At 33.5% G+C, this 15,559-nt stretch overlaps 2 protein-coding genes across 5 annotated transcripts; one reads left to right on the top strand and one right to left on the bottom strand.

Annotated features, from left to right (window-relative positions):
* Positions 1–304: 304 nt before the first annotated feature.
* On the top strand, positions 305–4,516 carry LOC111507003 (elongation factor Tu). The gene is made up of 5 exons (XM_023162217.2): positions 305–936; positions 1,909–2,162; positions 2,224–2,598; positions 2,665–2,893; positions 4,277–4,516. Exons 1-5 carry the CDS (start codon positions 615–617, stop codon positions 4,465–4,467), a joined length of 1,371 nt encoding a protein of 456 aa, XP_023017985.2. The 5' UTR covers positions 305–614; the 3' UTR covers positions 4,468–4,516.
* Positions 4,517–5,591: 1,075 nt separating this feature from the next.
* Positions 5,592–15,482, bottom strand: Nadk2 (NAD kinase 2, mitochondrial). 4 transcript variants are annotated; one of them, XM_074179708.1, is made up of 6 exons: positions 15,343–15,482; positions 12,268–12,535; positions 12,006–12,216; positions 10,259–10,438; positions 8,209–8,476; positions 5,592–6,258 (listed from the first exon to the last, which is right to left on the bottom strand). In XM_074179708.1, the coding sequence occupies exons 1-6, from the start codon at positions 15,368–15,370 to the stop codon at positions 6,026–6,028; spliced, it is 1,188 nt and encodes a 395-aa protein (XP_074035809.1). In that variant the 5' UTR covers positions 15,371–15,482; the 3' UTR covers positions 5,592–6,025. The 4 variants fall into 4 exon arrangements, with proteins under 4 accessions (XP_074035809.1, XP_074035808.1, XP_074035810.1 ...); XM_074179707.1 differs by having other exon boundaries at positions 15,331–15,470; XM_074179709.1 differs by lacking the exon at positions 15,343–15,482 and adding an exon at positions 14,931–15,068.
* Between the last annotated feature and the right edge of the window lie 77 nt (positions 15,483–15,559).

The raw sequence follows: 15,559 nt of genomic DNA, 5'->3' as shown, positions 1-15,559 counted from the left end.
TAACAGATTCATTGTCCTTTATTAGCTATAACCGATGTTGCCAAATGGTGAAATAGAAACGAATCCCTTTAAATGTTGAATGCATTAAATTATTTAAATAATTTTTTAAAGAAGAAGGTTGAAATGATAAGTTTAAAATGCGTTGTTTCAGAGCTCTTTTATGAAAACTACTTGATTTTCGTCAGGAGGAACATTCCCCATTGAAAGTAAAACATTTTATAATCTATGTAAAATTGTAATGAAGTTTACCCGATAGTAGTAGATATAGTTCAAAAGTAATGAACCTGGCAACTCTGTCCTCCATATTTGTAACAAAGGTGAGGATTTCACCAGTGAATCCACCTTTTGGTCAAGCCATTGGAAAATTTGCCATCGTGAAGTTGGTTATGGGATAATTAACACCATCTGAATATTATAAACACATATAAGATATACCTCCTTCTTCACTGTATCATTGCCTAAATCCATATTAGACAATGACTGTATTCTGTTTTACAAACAGCTTCTACCATATTTTGTTAGATGGCAGACAGAACAGAATGAAATATCAAACACATAAAAGAATAGGTTATGTTGCATTTTATTTAAAAAAGTTTTTTCTTCTCTTTTAAAACATGAGCCTTGTTTTTGTATTCACTCAGAATATTTATCGAAATCTCCCAACTATATTGAATTCCGAAACACAATGTCTAAGGCAGTTGTCATGCATTAGCCAAAAATTTTATTATAAACTCAATTGGAGGCCTAATCAGGAGCTATTCAGAAGAAAATATTGCACAGACGTGAAAAAGCACGTAAATGTTGGAACAATAGGACATGTAGATCATGGCAAAACCACTCTAACAGCCGCTATAACAAAGGTCTTACAAAAGAAAGGACTGGCAAAATATACTTCTTATGATGAAATCGACAAGGCTCCTGAAGAGAAAGCGCGAGGTAGTATCGATGTAATAAGGCAAGTAAGTTTATTCAGTGATGTGTATTGTGCATTCAGTGGTGAATACACTCATTGATTCATATAAAAAGACAGTGAGGGTCAAAAAACAACACAACCATTTTTTTTTACAATTCAAAGTTTCATAACTTTTAAAGTAGGAGTCCGATTACGAATTTCTTTTTATTATATAGAATTCGTTGGCAGTGGCGTGGTCCCTTTTTCTCACTTAATAGGTGGATGTTTTTTATTCTACCTTGAAAAAGCACCATTACCCAAGTGAGATTAATTTTTTGATATACCTATCGAGTAGACTCCCTTTTACGATATTTTATTTAAATGTTTAAAACATTTTATTTTTGAGCCAAATTTTTGCAGGTGAGCGCTATTTTGGATTACACTGGGCACTGGGTTTGACAGGAGCTGTATTACCGGCCCCTCTATATTTGCTGTGACAATTTACAATATCATATTTGTTTGTTTTTGATTAGACTAATTCTGAAATAGCTTCATTTATAGTTATATGCATGAATATTTCTCTTGCACCTTCTCTGTATAAACCATTGCAGTTTCTTGAGATTGAGTCAAAAAAACTTTCAAACTAACGCTCAAACGTCTATCACCTTATTATCTCACTTGGCACTGTTTTTTCCAAACTAGACTCCACTGCCATGTAGCGGTAAGGCTCATATAACGTGATCCAATTATTTTGAAATAGGTGGAACAATTTTTCGATCAGATGTGGCGTGTCAGACTGTTTGCAAGTTGGGGTAAGCGTGACCTTGAACAAGTCCCAGCCGATGGAATCAGTCTCCCAAATAAAAAGTTATGGAACTCTAAATAGTAGCAAAATTCTGGTTGTTCAGGTTTTTGTGACCACCCCAGTTTACGTGGTTGACTATAATGCACATTAAAATAGCTGAATAAACTTACGTGGCTTATACTCTTCCTTCTAGGCATTGAATTTTTTTCAGGGATTACTATAAATGCTGCTCATGTTGGCTACAGCACTGGCAAACGGAGTTATGCTCACACTGATTGTCCTGGTCATGCTGATTTCATAAAGAACATGATTTCTGGCGTTTCTCAAATGGACGGTGCCATTCTAGTCGTGGCCGCAACAGATGGTCAAATGCCGCAAACCAGGGAACACCTTCTCCTAGCCAAACAAGTTGGTATAACGAAAATAATTGTTTATGTCAATAAAGCTGATTTAGTCGATCAGGAAGTGAGTATATACAAGTGAATAGTATGTTATGTTGAAACATTACTCAGTGTCTAACCCTCAGGTGCTTGATTTGGTTGAACTGGAAATTCGTGAGCTATTGGAGGATTTTGGATTCGATGGAGATAATTCACCGGTCATATTTGGATCAGCTTTGGAAGCTCTGAATGGGAAAGACTCCAAGCTGGGAGAAAACTCCATAATCAAGCTTCTTGATACTTTAGATGCTTACCTGCCGGATCCTGAAAGAGACACTACGTCTCCTTTCGTGCTGCCTATTGATAACGCTTTTTTGGTGCCTGGCAGGGGAACTGTTGTTGTAGGTACTATCAATAAAGGCACCATTAAAAAGAACACTGAAGCTGAGCTGTTAGGGTTTGATTTGCAACTCAAAACAACTGTCTCTGATATACAAGTGTTCAAAAAAAGTGTGCCGCAAGTAAGTTGTTAGTGTTTTGAGAAGATTTGAATAACCACTTCTAGTTTAATTTTTGTTCATCTTCAGGCTGTAGCGGGTGAGAATATTGGTGCACTCTTAAGGGGGATACGATTGAAAGACATTAATAGGGGTATGCTTCTGTGTGCCTTAGGAAGTGAGAAAATTAGCAATAGGTTCAAAGCAAGTATTTATTTTTTATCTCGTGCCGAAGGTGGTAGGTCGAAGCCAATTACCGGTAAATATTGTCAGCAGTTATTCAGTCGAACATGGAATGTTGCGTGCCGAATTGATTTAGGTAAGAATTTGCATTTTGGTATTATGTGTGAAAATGAATATGCCATAATAAATCAGTGAGATTCAAAATGGAATGCTTCTTTGAGTTTTACTTTTCATGATGAAAATTTGAAATGAAATAATAAACAGGTACTGAGAAAGTGAGTATCTCCTATAACTTTTTTAATCGTACCTCAAACTTATTTCTTTGGTTCATTCTAAATTTAAATACTTAATTTCGATTTGGGGACTGATAATAAAAACCTCAATGAATCCTTTGAAAATGTTACAGAATAAATTTATTGAATGAATATAAAGAAGCAACAGAAAATGTTACAGCATATTTATTTTCAACATTGCAATCTAACGGGGAATTCAGAAAGCTTTGATCTTCTTGAAAAATGGACTGAAACCGACATTGAAACTATTTATTTCATAGTTCAGTTAGTATGTTGAAGGAAGAAATATATATTTTTTATCCTTTTTTTCAATAGAATAAAGTATGTATTTAGAAAAATAAATTTATGCAATGGAATCGAATCAAATTCAAATCAAATTTATTTCACTCCACAAATAATTCAAACAAATCATTTATTTTCTTTGCCTGTTTAAACAAGAGTGACAATAAATTAAAATCAAAATAGGGGTGAAAGTCGGAAAAAAAGTAAACTGGAGGCCAGCACTAAGTAATGAGTTATTGGTAAATCATTTCAATATATTTTCAGAATATGTTGAGTATATTAGAATTTCCTAATATATGCTTTTCGATAGCATATTTGAATTCTTTAATTTTTGAAAATTTTTTAAGCTTCATAGGAAGCTGGTTATACTTGATACATTGAAGGAATATGAAGAAATCGGAATAAAATTCAATGTTCTCTTTCTAAAAACACTTATATATTCATTTTTCAATGTTATGCCATTTTATTTAGTTGGTTCTACCAATTAATTTATTTCCCTTTCATAAACTTATTCATCTCTTGGGTAAGTAGATAAGTTTTTTCAGGTAATTACATATTTTAAAAATGAAATAACATTGAATGATAAGTGAACAATTTTGAAGGCTGAGCTACCTAAGCAAAGCTTCAGTTGTAGTATTAACCTATAAACAACTAAAACGTTGATTATATATATACACATAACTTGGGAATTTTCTTTGGGTGATCAGCAGAACGGAAGTGTTCTCTTATAACACAAGTTATTCCAATATTTTGCCAAATTTTTCTATAATTTAATATTGTTGTTATTTTTTTTACATTTGAGATGATTTTGTTTAAATTGAAAATTCAAATATTACTTATGCAATAATATCTACGTAAAGCTTCAGTATAGGTCTGTTTTTGTGAATAATTATTCTGATATAAAACTTGAATTGTTCTCCCAGTTACTTAGACGCGGGTTTTAGGTGAAAATGTGGATATGATATTACCTGGGGAACACGGAGAAGTTAACTTGACACTCTTGTGGAAGATGGTTATGGTGTCAGGACAGCAGTTCACAGTGAGAGAAAACAATATTACCGTCGCTACAGGAATTATTACTGAAACTCTACCGAATGTAAATATCACTACCAGCTTAGGAAAACTAGTGTTGTAATTTTTTCAGAAGTATCAAGAAAACGTTGTTAATATATGTGTTTATAATTTTCATTAGCCTTATTACCCGAGTTGTTGGAATGACCAGTTGTATCAGCTACAGGTACCCCCACGTATAAAATCCCCAAATGGTTAGCAAAACAGATTAACACCCTATCTGTTCCACGAACCAGTTTGGGAGTCATCACGCAAGAATTCATCCAGAAAATCAAAGATGTAAGGTTGCAAGATGGTGATATTCTCGTACCTTTTGACATATCTGCGTTATTCCCACGTGTACCCGTTTCCAAAATACCCAAATATCTTAAGAATCTTTTAAAAATGAGTGAACTAAGTAGTGAAGTAGTCAAGTAGTATATCTAGTTCACTCAAATTTGCATGGAACAGAATAAAAAATCATGTTGTTTTCCTATTTACATACTTTTATTTCAATGTTCATACTTTTGTTTTTTCTACAAACAATTGTTTTTTTTTTCTATGAACTGATGATAGTTACTTCAATGTATACAAATCACTAGTATTCCTTTAAAAAGTCTGGAGGTTTCCGCCAAAAGTCAATAGATATTCCTATATATTGCGAGAGTATTACTGAAATCTTCATTTCCCAATGATGAATCCACCTTATTGATTTTTTCACTAACTCATCACATTTGTCATTAGATTTTAATGACTCCGAGTTTTTTAAGTGGGAAAATGACTATTGAGTCTGAGGGGAAAAACTAATGATGAAAAATGAGAATTGAAACTTTCTATGTTTTTATTACCACTTTAATTTGTAACTGACGTTACTGCAGTTTTGTCGTATAAGGACATTTTCAAATTTATACATTAAACATACAAAAAAAAAACAAAGTTTCAATTCTCATTATTCATGATGATTTCCTACCACGTAGTAACAGCTACATCCATCAATTTATTGAAAATCTGATGACTTTTTGTAAAATCTAGTGTCTTTTTGGAAAAATCTATTAATCTGGTAATTTTTTGAGTAAATCTAATGATTTTTGGTGAATCTAGTGGCGAAATTAACATCTTGCATGTACTTTTTTCATAAAGAGATTTACTCGAGATGTTCTTGTACTTTCATAGCATATTTACTGGTTTCAATTACTGAAACATCTAAAATATTTCAATATAATATATATTCAATATAAAATTTTAGATACATAAAGCTTTTTTAACTTACATACCACAATATATAATTTTATTTAATACGTTTCCTTAATTAATAAAAGATCACAAACCAAAAAGCAGTTTCACTTAAATCATAACAGTCTTTTTTGTACATTAAAAAAATAGAAAAAAATAAACTACTTATAACGCAGGTATAAATTTCAAATAACAATTTTCATATATAGTTCTGAAATATTTCAACAACAATAGGTGATTCGAAATATATTCTCTTTAAATCAGAGAAACTGTTTTTCACGAATTTGAAATTAAAATGAATGGTGAAAAGGCTTAGCTGAAACCTTCTGTGTTTAAAAAATGTTTAGAATGAATCAAGTAAAAACTACACTCTTTTTGAAAATAACGTATCCTTCCTATGAATATTTTTTTCAATCCTTAAATACTACGGTTCTTAGTGCATCTTCAGGAAGTACTTCGAGTAATGCTATAGTGCCATCATTGAAACAAAATGATACACCCCCATCAACCACCAAACAGGCATCAAAACAATTGGATTTTATTTCAATTTTCTTTGCGAATCCCCTAGATTTAATACCTTTTGGCTGAGGCCAAACTCCAGCCGAGATTAGGTCTCGGATTGTGTAACCCATATTTATATCATCTGAAATTATAAGAAGATGAAAATGAGTATATTCAAGTGAATGTTATTGTTTTTTTTTCTTATTAGTCAGTGGGTATGCTTGAAGACTGGCAATAAACAAATCTACAGAAATTAACTTTAAACATTCAAGCCAGTCTCGATATATATACCTACACAGTAGGTTGAATGGACTCACGCCTATCAGAAAACAACGACTCCCCTGGCTAATACCACGAAGGGTGTTGGATTATATCCGACATGCGTCAGTGCAGGAATCTTTACAGAAAATTTCCTGCATATGCAATTGGCAATACAACTGAAAGAGTCGACCTTCAATTTTGGAACGGGCACACTTGCAGACCGGTTTCGGGCTCATTAGCCACTCGTCAGTGCAAAATAGTGACCATCATCGACCTAAAGTCAATGATAATCCATAATTTAAAATCGGAATTCTTTCATAGTATTTCATTCTTGTTCCGAAGTTGGAGCGAACATCACAAAATGTCACTCCATGTAGTGGATGAGGTACTAACCAACTGCATATCCCTAATTTGCCCGATTCCTCTGAATAAGGAAGAAAAACTTTCTTATTAGTCAGTGGTTATGCTTGAAGACTGGCAGTAAACCAATCTAAAGAAATGAACTTTAAACGTTAAAGCCAGTCTCAATATACCTACACAGTAGGTTGAATGGACTGACGCCTATCAGAAAACAACTACTCTCCTACATAGCCCACTGACTCATAAGAAAATTTTTGTTCCTTATTCAAAGGACACTAGATGGAGTGACATTTTGTGATGTTCGCTCCAACTTCGAAAGAGGAATGAAATACTCTGAAAGAATACCGATTTTCAATAGGGAATGTTCCTCCTGACGAAAATCAAGTAGTTTTCATAAAACAGCTCTAAAACAACACATTTTAAACTTATCATTTCAACCTTTTTCTTAAAAAATTATTTAAATACTTAAAAAAGAGGAATGAAATAATGCATTCAACATTTAAAGGGATTCATTTCTATTTCACCATTTGGCAACATCGATTATAGCTAATAAAGGACAATGAATATGTTACCTGTATGAGACAAACAAAGATGACATATTTCAGAGGCGTGCTGTTCTGTTTACTTATGTTCCGAGACATTCTGTGACATATGACATTTTGTGCACCTAACCTGAACTCCGATCTAACATTCTAGGCGCTGTTGCCAATATGTGAATTAGAAACAAATCCCTTTAAAAATTAAAATCCAACATTTGAAACATCAATTTGAATACTTTTCGAATTTGAAAAACTCGTGAATTAAACTCAACTTTATTTTATTCAAACTTGCATTTGCTGTAATAACCCAAATTGAGGAACATTCCCCATTGTGGAATATCATTGACTTTAGGTCGATGATGGACACTATCTTGTACTGACGAGTGGCTAATGAGCCCGAAACCGGTCTGCATGTGTGCTCGTTCCGAAATTGAAGGTCGTCTCTTTCAGTTGTATTGCCAATTGCATATGCAGGAACAGGAAATTTTCTGTGAAGATTCCTGCACTGACGCCTGCCGGATATAATCCAACGCCCTTCGTGGTATTAGCCAGGGGAGTAGTTGTTTTCTGATAGGCGTCAGTCCATTCAACCTACTGTGTAGGTATATCGAGACTGGCTTGAACGATTGAAGTTCATTTCTTTAGATTTGAATGTTATTGGAGTTTTTTCCCAACACCAAACCGTTATTTAATCACCAAGTGATTATCTTCAAGAGGAAGATCACTTGGTGATCGAAACACGTATCGATGTGTTAAAATAACTAAAATGAGTTTAGTTTGATCTTCCTCTTGAAGATGATCACTTGGTGAACGAAACACGTGTCGAGGTGTTGACATAACGGTTTGGTGTTGGGAAAAAACTCCTGTAACATTCATTACCACACCAAAGGTTGCAAACAGTGCATTACAAATATTCAAGTGGTTCAACATACCCGGTGCAAAGATGAGATTTTTGTTGTAAATATCCGACAAAACTGCGGCGAGACTGTTTTTATCTTCTGTAGCTTCAATATCAAGCAATTTCAAAAGTTCGGCAACACTCTGAATAGGTAATCTATTCATGCTCAGGTGCCATGAGGTTGAACCAGTTCCTGTCGATACACATACTCCGGAGCACTTCAGATTTGTGTTTTCAGTGGAACCATTCAGTCTCATTTGGAGATGGGAAACTCTTGCTGATAGTGATTCACCGACGAAAACCTGAAATAAATTAATTGTTTGATGGAAATTTATGAGTGGAATAAAACTTGGTTGGTATACAAATATTGGTATGATAAATAGACAAAGAAAAGTTCTTTCTAACGCCAACATCTGTTATTGTTTATGAACCTCATTCAGAACTGGCTCATTTCCTTCTTCCCTGAAGACTTCCGTTGTCATTTCACTACATAAAGGTGGTAATCCCTCCAATTTGCGTACTATTTCCTTAATACCGACTTTAGCAAAAATTATTGAGAAATTAAAGTACATTTAGATGCATTCTTAAAACTGCACTGTATTATAAGCAAAAACCAGTTTGGGTTTCAGGCTTTCAGAAATATCTTTTTGGGGAACATGCAACTTATCCCTTCTCTCTTCTGTATTATATTATGTATTATTACTCTTTATTAGCAAATAATGCTCTTCATAGTACAGTCAGTCACTTATAAAATACAAAGCAATAAAAAAATATATAAAATTAAAGACAAGTCACATTTTAAAAACAAGAAACTAGAAAACAAGACGAATTATTGATGACAATTACTTGAAATATATTCACTACATTTTCTTTTGAATGAATTTAATGAATCACAGCTTTTTATATGGCTTGGCCAATTATTAAATGCAATCAGACCAGAACTATACAACGAGTCACAACCTGTTGATATAAAAATTTCCTATTCTATTTCTAGTAGAGTGTGTATGAATACTACTTGTGTAGGTTAACTGATCACTCAGATAATTTGGCAATAATATTGTGTTTAATTTTAAATATAAATATTAGCATATTCAGTGTTATCCTTTGTTTAGCAGACATAAGAGACAGTGTTTCCAACATGTATTCCACAGATGTATGTTCATTACAACTCAATATTGCCCTCATGGATCTGTTTTGAAGCTTCTGTAGTCTGTTTATATTTTCGTTGCTCACAAAATAAAGTAATGTACTGCAATAGTCAAAGTGGGGTGGTATTATTGATTTATATTGATATTACAGAAGAAGGCACTAAGAAGTCTCTGTAAAGTAAAACCCAGAGAATCGTGCAGGAATTTGTTCACTGTCAATAAAATTATAACAGTCATCGTACTTTTCATCTTAGAGACGGTTTGCCTTATTTATAAACATAAATCGAAGTTCAACTTTGCTTCTACTCCTTATGCTACTCGTAATAGCGATTATACCTTTAGACTTCCCATCCCAACTTCGAATTTAATCAAGGATTCCATATAGTATAATGTTGGTAAGTTGTTCAATCATATACCATTAGAAATGAGATCTGCAAATCTAAGCAACATTCATTTAGAAAAGGCGGTAAAGAACCTACTTGATAGACCCTATTACAGTTTGGAAGAGTATTTTAGCAAATCCTTTTAACAATAAATTAACAATGTATTCTTTGTACTATCATTTTATACATTGTGGTGTTTTATCTATGCATTTTTAAAACTTTTTTTTATATTTACAATAGTACTATGTTGCTGTATCGCTGCTGTTCCAATGTTTTGACAGAATCAGAATCAACGAACTTGGGCGTGCGCAGCGTTATAGAACAGTGCTCTCAAAAAATTGTTCTACAGCGCCATCTAGTGGCAAATTACAGAAAAATTGGTAGCCTAGAAACCTTCTCTATGAAAAATTACTCATACATGTCAAGTTTCATCACGATCGGTTGAGCGATGTAGAAGTTCATCACTTACCAACCAACCAACAAACATCCATTTTTATATACATATTAGATTAGACAATGGAAGTCCGAACTAATGAAATTCATATATATTTACCTCATTAAGAGCCAACACTGGTAAAACTTTACCACCATCACCATTACTTCTAGTTTTAACTTTGAACAAAGCATCACAGTCTCCTTCGGTATCATGTAAGTATTTTGGAACTAAGTTCTCTTCTTCGCTCACAACTAAGGTGGTTCTGATGCGGCTCCTCATCAGCCATTCAAAGCAACCCTTAAAGTTCAGAATATAATTTCAGTGAGCATTGTAAAACTCCACATTATAATTGTAAGTCATGATACTAGTCAGAAAATTGGTTATTCTTGAGGGCTTGAAGTATAAAACCTTGTCAATTTGGGTAAATTAATAGTAAGCACCATTTGAATCAGGATTTTGATCAATTCTACCCCCAAGGGGATAAAATACGGGATGACAGTTTGTATGAAACTTTGTCAATTTTAAACCGATCGGACTGAAACTTTGCATGCATAAAGCTACTATGACGTAGGCATCCCCTAAGAAAGGATTTTGATAAATTCCACCCCTAAGGGGATAAAATAAGGGATGATGGAGGATGTAAATGTATTAGTTTGAACCTATCAGTACCTAATGGAACGAATAAATTAAGACGAACAAAATAGTTTTTAGTTCTAAATGTTGACAATAGATGGCGTTAGTAGTAGTACAAAAATAATCGTGAGAGACGAAATAACGATGGTTCATAAAGGTGGTACTGAAGCCTTAAAGGATATAAGGGTTAATACAAAATTAATGGATGGCGTAACAGTTTTGCAGGCCGGAGACTTTTGGCAGACTCTACCAGTGGTGCCAAAAGGAACCAGAGCTGACAAAGTTAAGTCGTGCATTAAGAAATCTAATTTGTGGCCCCAGGTTAATATTCTTAAGCTTTCTAAAAATATGAGAGCACATTTGGGCGGGGATTAGTCTGATGGTAGATTTTCAGATCTCTTTCTTAAAATCGGTAATGGTGATTTTCCATCGTTTGATGGAATGATAACCATCCAGGAAGAATTGTGCGCAGTTGTTACTACGGTTCAAGAATTGCTGTCTAAAGTTTATCCAGACATTATTCATATACATGACAAGCCTATTGAATGGTTATGTGAGTGTGCCATACTTACTACAAAGAACGATCAAGCAGCAGCTATCAACGATATCCTGCTCATGTCGTTTGAGGGCGAAGAAAAGGTCTATACTTCGATTGATACTGTGGTTAAGACATATGGCGCTACTAAATATTTTTAAATTCATTGAAACCGCCAGGTTTGCCTTGTCATAAGCTTATTCTGCGTGTGGGCACTTCAATTATGTTGTTGCGAAATTTAAAACCACCAAAACTTTGTAACAGTAGTGGAAGCCACTATATTAACTGGGTGAGCAAAAGGGGAAACTGTATTTATACCACGAATCCCATTTATATCTAATGATATCCCGTTTGAATTTAAACGATTACAGTTTCCCCTAAAAGTCTGCTTTGCCGTGACAATAAACAAGTCTCAGGGGCAAACTCTCAAATTTGCGGATATTGTTTGCTTGGATGTTGCTTGCTCACGAGTAAGTTCACCCAATAGCTTGATAGTTTTATCGCCTAATGACAGATTAGTTAAGAATATTGTGTACAAAGAAGTTTTGTAGACCCTAATTTTTCACACACGCTAAACAAAAGTAAAGCTGCAACAACTATACCTAATTAATAATAATACTTCTTAATGACCGCGAAGCCGCGGTCAAAAGTTAGTGAATTTATAAATGAACTGTTAGTGGTACGTGATTATTTTACCTTTTGTAACCTTTCAATGGCTCCTCTTATATCTGAAGAATACCGCTTCGGAAGACATAGATATCCTTCAGATCTAGTTGGGTCTGAATTAAATCCTACAACAGGTTTCTTATTATCTAAAACCCTGCTGGCTGCCAATAAAAAAGTACCATCCCCTCCTGTTGGTAATACAACGTCTGCTTCCTTCACCATGTCTTCATTACAGTTGAGTCTAGAATTTGAAACGCTTTAAAATCTGGAATATCATCCAGTCTTACTTTACCTGTTCACAACTTCTACATCTATACCCATATCCCTTAAAGTGTTTGCTACGTTATCTTCAAATTTCTTTTGTAAATCATAAAAATGTATCAATTTTTCTACGTCGGTTCCTCTTTTTCGAAGGTGGATTTGTAACTCTTTATCTGTAAGATTTTTATGCTTGTTTCTCTCATATTCGTATCTTGACAACTTGGAAACAACCAATGCCTTTTGAATTTCAATAGGGTTAACTTCATTTGAAAAGTGTTGTAGCAATGTGTTCGAAATTCCTGCAAAAAGTGTTTTGCTATACAATAACTTTATCAGGCGTGTCTATATTAACTAAAATCTACATATTCAATGCTTTGGTTTATTAAGTAAAACACTATTTATTCAAATTAATATTTTATTTTTTATTACTAATAAAAGAAATGATTTCCATTCTTTTCAAGACAATAATAGAGTCTATTTTCAAACTCTTGACGTACATTGGCAAATGTTTCTCTGGAAATAGCTAGGCATTCTTGGATTTTTTTCCCTTTATTTGCTCTATTGTCAGGTCGAGTCTTAAAAACAACAGATTTTTAGGTGGCTTCAGAGGAAGAAATCAATAGGAGATAGGTCTGGGGACCTAGGAGGCCATTCATCAGGACCTATTCTGTCTAACTGGAACCACATAATGAGGAAGTGCCCCGTCCTGTTGAAAACGTAATGAATTATCTTTTAAAGATAAATTGCCGTGTATATCTCTCTTTGATTAATTGATAATATATTTATTGTTTAAGAATAAAATTCTTGTTACAAACACAATGTCATAAATAAATATCAATATAAACATGAAGTATAAGATGCGATGTATAAGTTTATAAAATATAAATGATTAAAATAAAATATAAACTATATATACATACATATGCAAAGGTTACATGCTAAAAACTAGGACAACGAATAAAAATATGTGTTTTACACACAGTACAATCGCAGTTTCATCACATTCTAAATTACAGGGCATCGTCAAAATATTCTTGTAGGTCATAATAGGCTTTATCACTTAATAGTTTTGAATATGATGAAAGGAGTCTCTTTGATTTCATTGGGAAGTTTATTGTATATCCTGATTCCATTATATATCAACGAGTTTTGACCCAAACATGTTTTTGGGATTGGTAGACTCAGTTCATTTGACCGCCTTGTGTGGTATGTGGCTGTAGCTGTAGATTCATAGTTCTCCCTATTTTTATGCATAACTGACACGGTTTCCAATATAAATATTGAAATAACCGTAAGGATTCTATGTTCTTGAAAAAGGGGTTTGGGAGTGAACTCGTAACTGATTGTGCTTCCATTAGATCTTTGATTTTTCTCGACTGATCCCATACTATCTGAATCAAATTGGGAAAACAAACCATTGATAGTTTTTCTATTAATGATTCCCATGAGCATTTCATCCGCTGGATTCAATTTGATTTCAGGTGGTGGGTCTCCTCCTGTCAAAAACGATTGTTTTTTGATTGTAATCGGCTGCTTTCCTTCCAATGTCTTTTTTTATTTTCATACAATCTCCTCAACTGCTCAGAGGCTCTGTAGCACACTACCGGGGCACTAGAATTAAATTCAGCAAATATCTTCTCACAATCCTAGAATTTTTCTTCAACGTTTATTCTGTTCGTTTCTTTGTTCTCCAGAATATGTGCTTATTCTGACACTATTCAGAAAAGGCATTCTTTTTCGGAAGGTGTGAAATTTGGGGTTCTTTGCTCCATTTCGATATGTATTTCACCGTTTTAATGATAGATATGACATAAAACGTTAAACCTTTGAACTATTTCAGTCAAATTTTCAGGAATCGACGACAAGTTACTTCATCAATTTTTTGTGTTTCTGAACAGACTTCAAGGACTGTTTTTCAAAAAATTGATCATTTGAGAAAAACTGTTAGAAGTTAGGGATTAAAAATGAGTTTTTGATGTTTTGATATAAATACCGGTTTTTGTTGAAAAAAAAAATGCATAGAATATAGAAAAATGACTAAGAAACCTAGGCACATATTAGACTACTAAAAAGTTTTAATTATCAATCAACAAGGAACAACTAACAAAAACCATGACATTCATGCATTCTCTATAAAATAGTACGCAAGCGCTTGAGCTTTTAGATTTTACCAGAAAAAGGAAATCTGATTATTGTGTATCTGTTATATATTTATTAACCCAGCATCAATGTCCACTTCAGCGATAATAGAAAAAAAATATTTAGGAAACATGAAATCAACATAACGCAGCTTACTATGTTTTGAAATTTGAAAATTATTAGGTTAGGTTATCCGTCAGTTTTACTGTGTGCGTCTGAAATGGGCCAATCCAATCAGCGATCATTTGCGTTCTAGATGCATACTAGAAAAATTTTTGGTATAATTAAAACTAGAAAGTCATTGTCAGTGGATAGTTATTCATATGTCCATGAAGAAAGTTGACCAACGTCTACTCGTCACTAGTTAATCGATAATTGTTAATTTTTCTGGATAAACGTGTCCATTGGAAAGTGATTAAGTTCAACTTATAATTGATAATTTCACTTTCTAATTATTACTTGCTACTTGTTAATCGAGTGTATATAAATTCACCATAAGTCAAATGTATCATAAATATAGTAGAAGGCCTGTTCTGGTTCTCTACCCGGACTCACCCAACTGAATACTGAGCATGTTGTCGCGCAAACCTTTTCAGTCCACAGCTGACTCACTGATTTTGGATGATTCGGAACAGAACAAACGTAGAACAAGAACAAACCTAGAATTGTCGGAGTCAGGACGTTATTTCAATTGATTGACACTTTGGTTCTAGAACAGTAGGTTGAAGCCATATTAATTTTATATGTGTAAAATCAGAATTTACCGTATAGGTTTTTGGAACAGTACATATGTAAAGCTAAGTTCACACTTTATATAAATTAATATATAAAGCATACTATATAATAACGATCAATCAAACAACGAATTCTAACCTATAATGAAAAAGGACATTTGTCAAATTTCGATTTTTAAACTTGTTTGGAAACTTTTTTCTACTTTTCCAATAAAACTCACCTGTGAATGTACCTTTAAAGAATGTTTTGGGGCTATACATTGAAATTGAAGATTTTCCCACTTCGAAAACCGAAAGAAGCACAAGTTTTTCCAAATCTCACACTGATTAAAGGTTAGTCCTTTCCACTGCACTTTGAACTCCACAAAAAGTTTATCAGTGAGTTTTAATTTTTAGTAGAACTTGTTTATATATACTCATAATCACTACTGTGACCTACTTGAGCAATAG

Source organism: Leptinotarsa decemlineata, unplaced genomic scaffold (genome assembly GCF_025532065.1).
Source record: "Leptinotarsa decemlineata unplaced genomic scaffold, Ldec_3_MD MMD2_tig00026282_RagTag_RagTag, whole genome shotgun sequence".
NCBI lineage: Eukaryota > Metazoa > Arthropoda > Insecta > Coleoptera > Chrysomelidae > Leptinotarsa > Leptinotarsa decemlineata.
Note: the sequence above shows the minus strand (reverse complement) of the source record. Positions and strands in the feature narration are given on the sequence as shown.

Bases quoted from the DNA above. Each gene is read 5' to 3' on its own strand.
- LOC111507003 (XM_023162217.2), top strand. From the start codon at position 615: ATGAGCCTTGTTTTTGTATTCACTCAGAATATTTATCGAAATCTCCCA. The intron at 2,163-2,223 runs GTGAGTATATAC...TCTAACCCTCAG, and splicing joins CTGATTTAGTCGATCAGGAA to GTGCTTGATTTGGTTGAACT. The intron at 2,894-4,276 runs GTAAGAATTTGC...CGCGGGTTTTAG, and splicing joins TGCGTGCCGAATTGATTTAG to GTGAAAATGTGGATATGATA.
- Nadk2 (XM_074179707.1), bottom strand. From the start codon at position 15,370: ATGTATAGCCCCAAAACATTCTTTAAAGGTACATTCACAG. The intron at 10,439-12,005 runs GTAAAATAATCA...CTGAACTTTAAG, and splicing joins CCATTGAAAGGTTACAAAAG to GGTTGCTTTGAATGGCTGAT. The intron at 6,259-8,208 runs GTATGTTGAACC...TTATAATTTCAG, and splicing joins AAATCTCATCTTTGCACCGG to ATGATATAAATATGGGTTAC.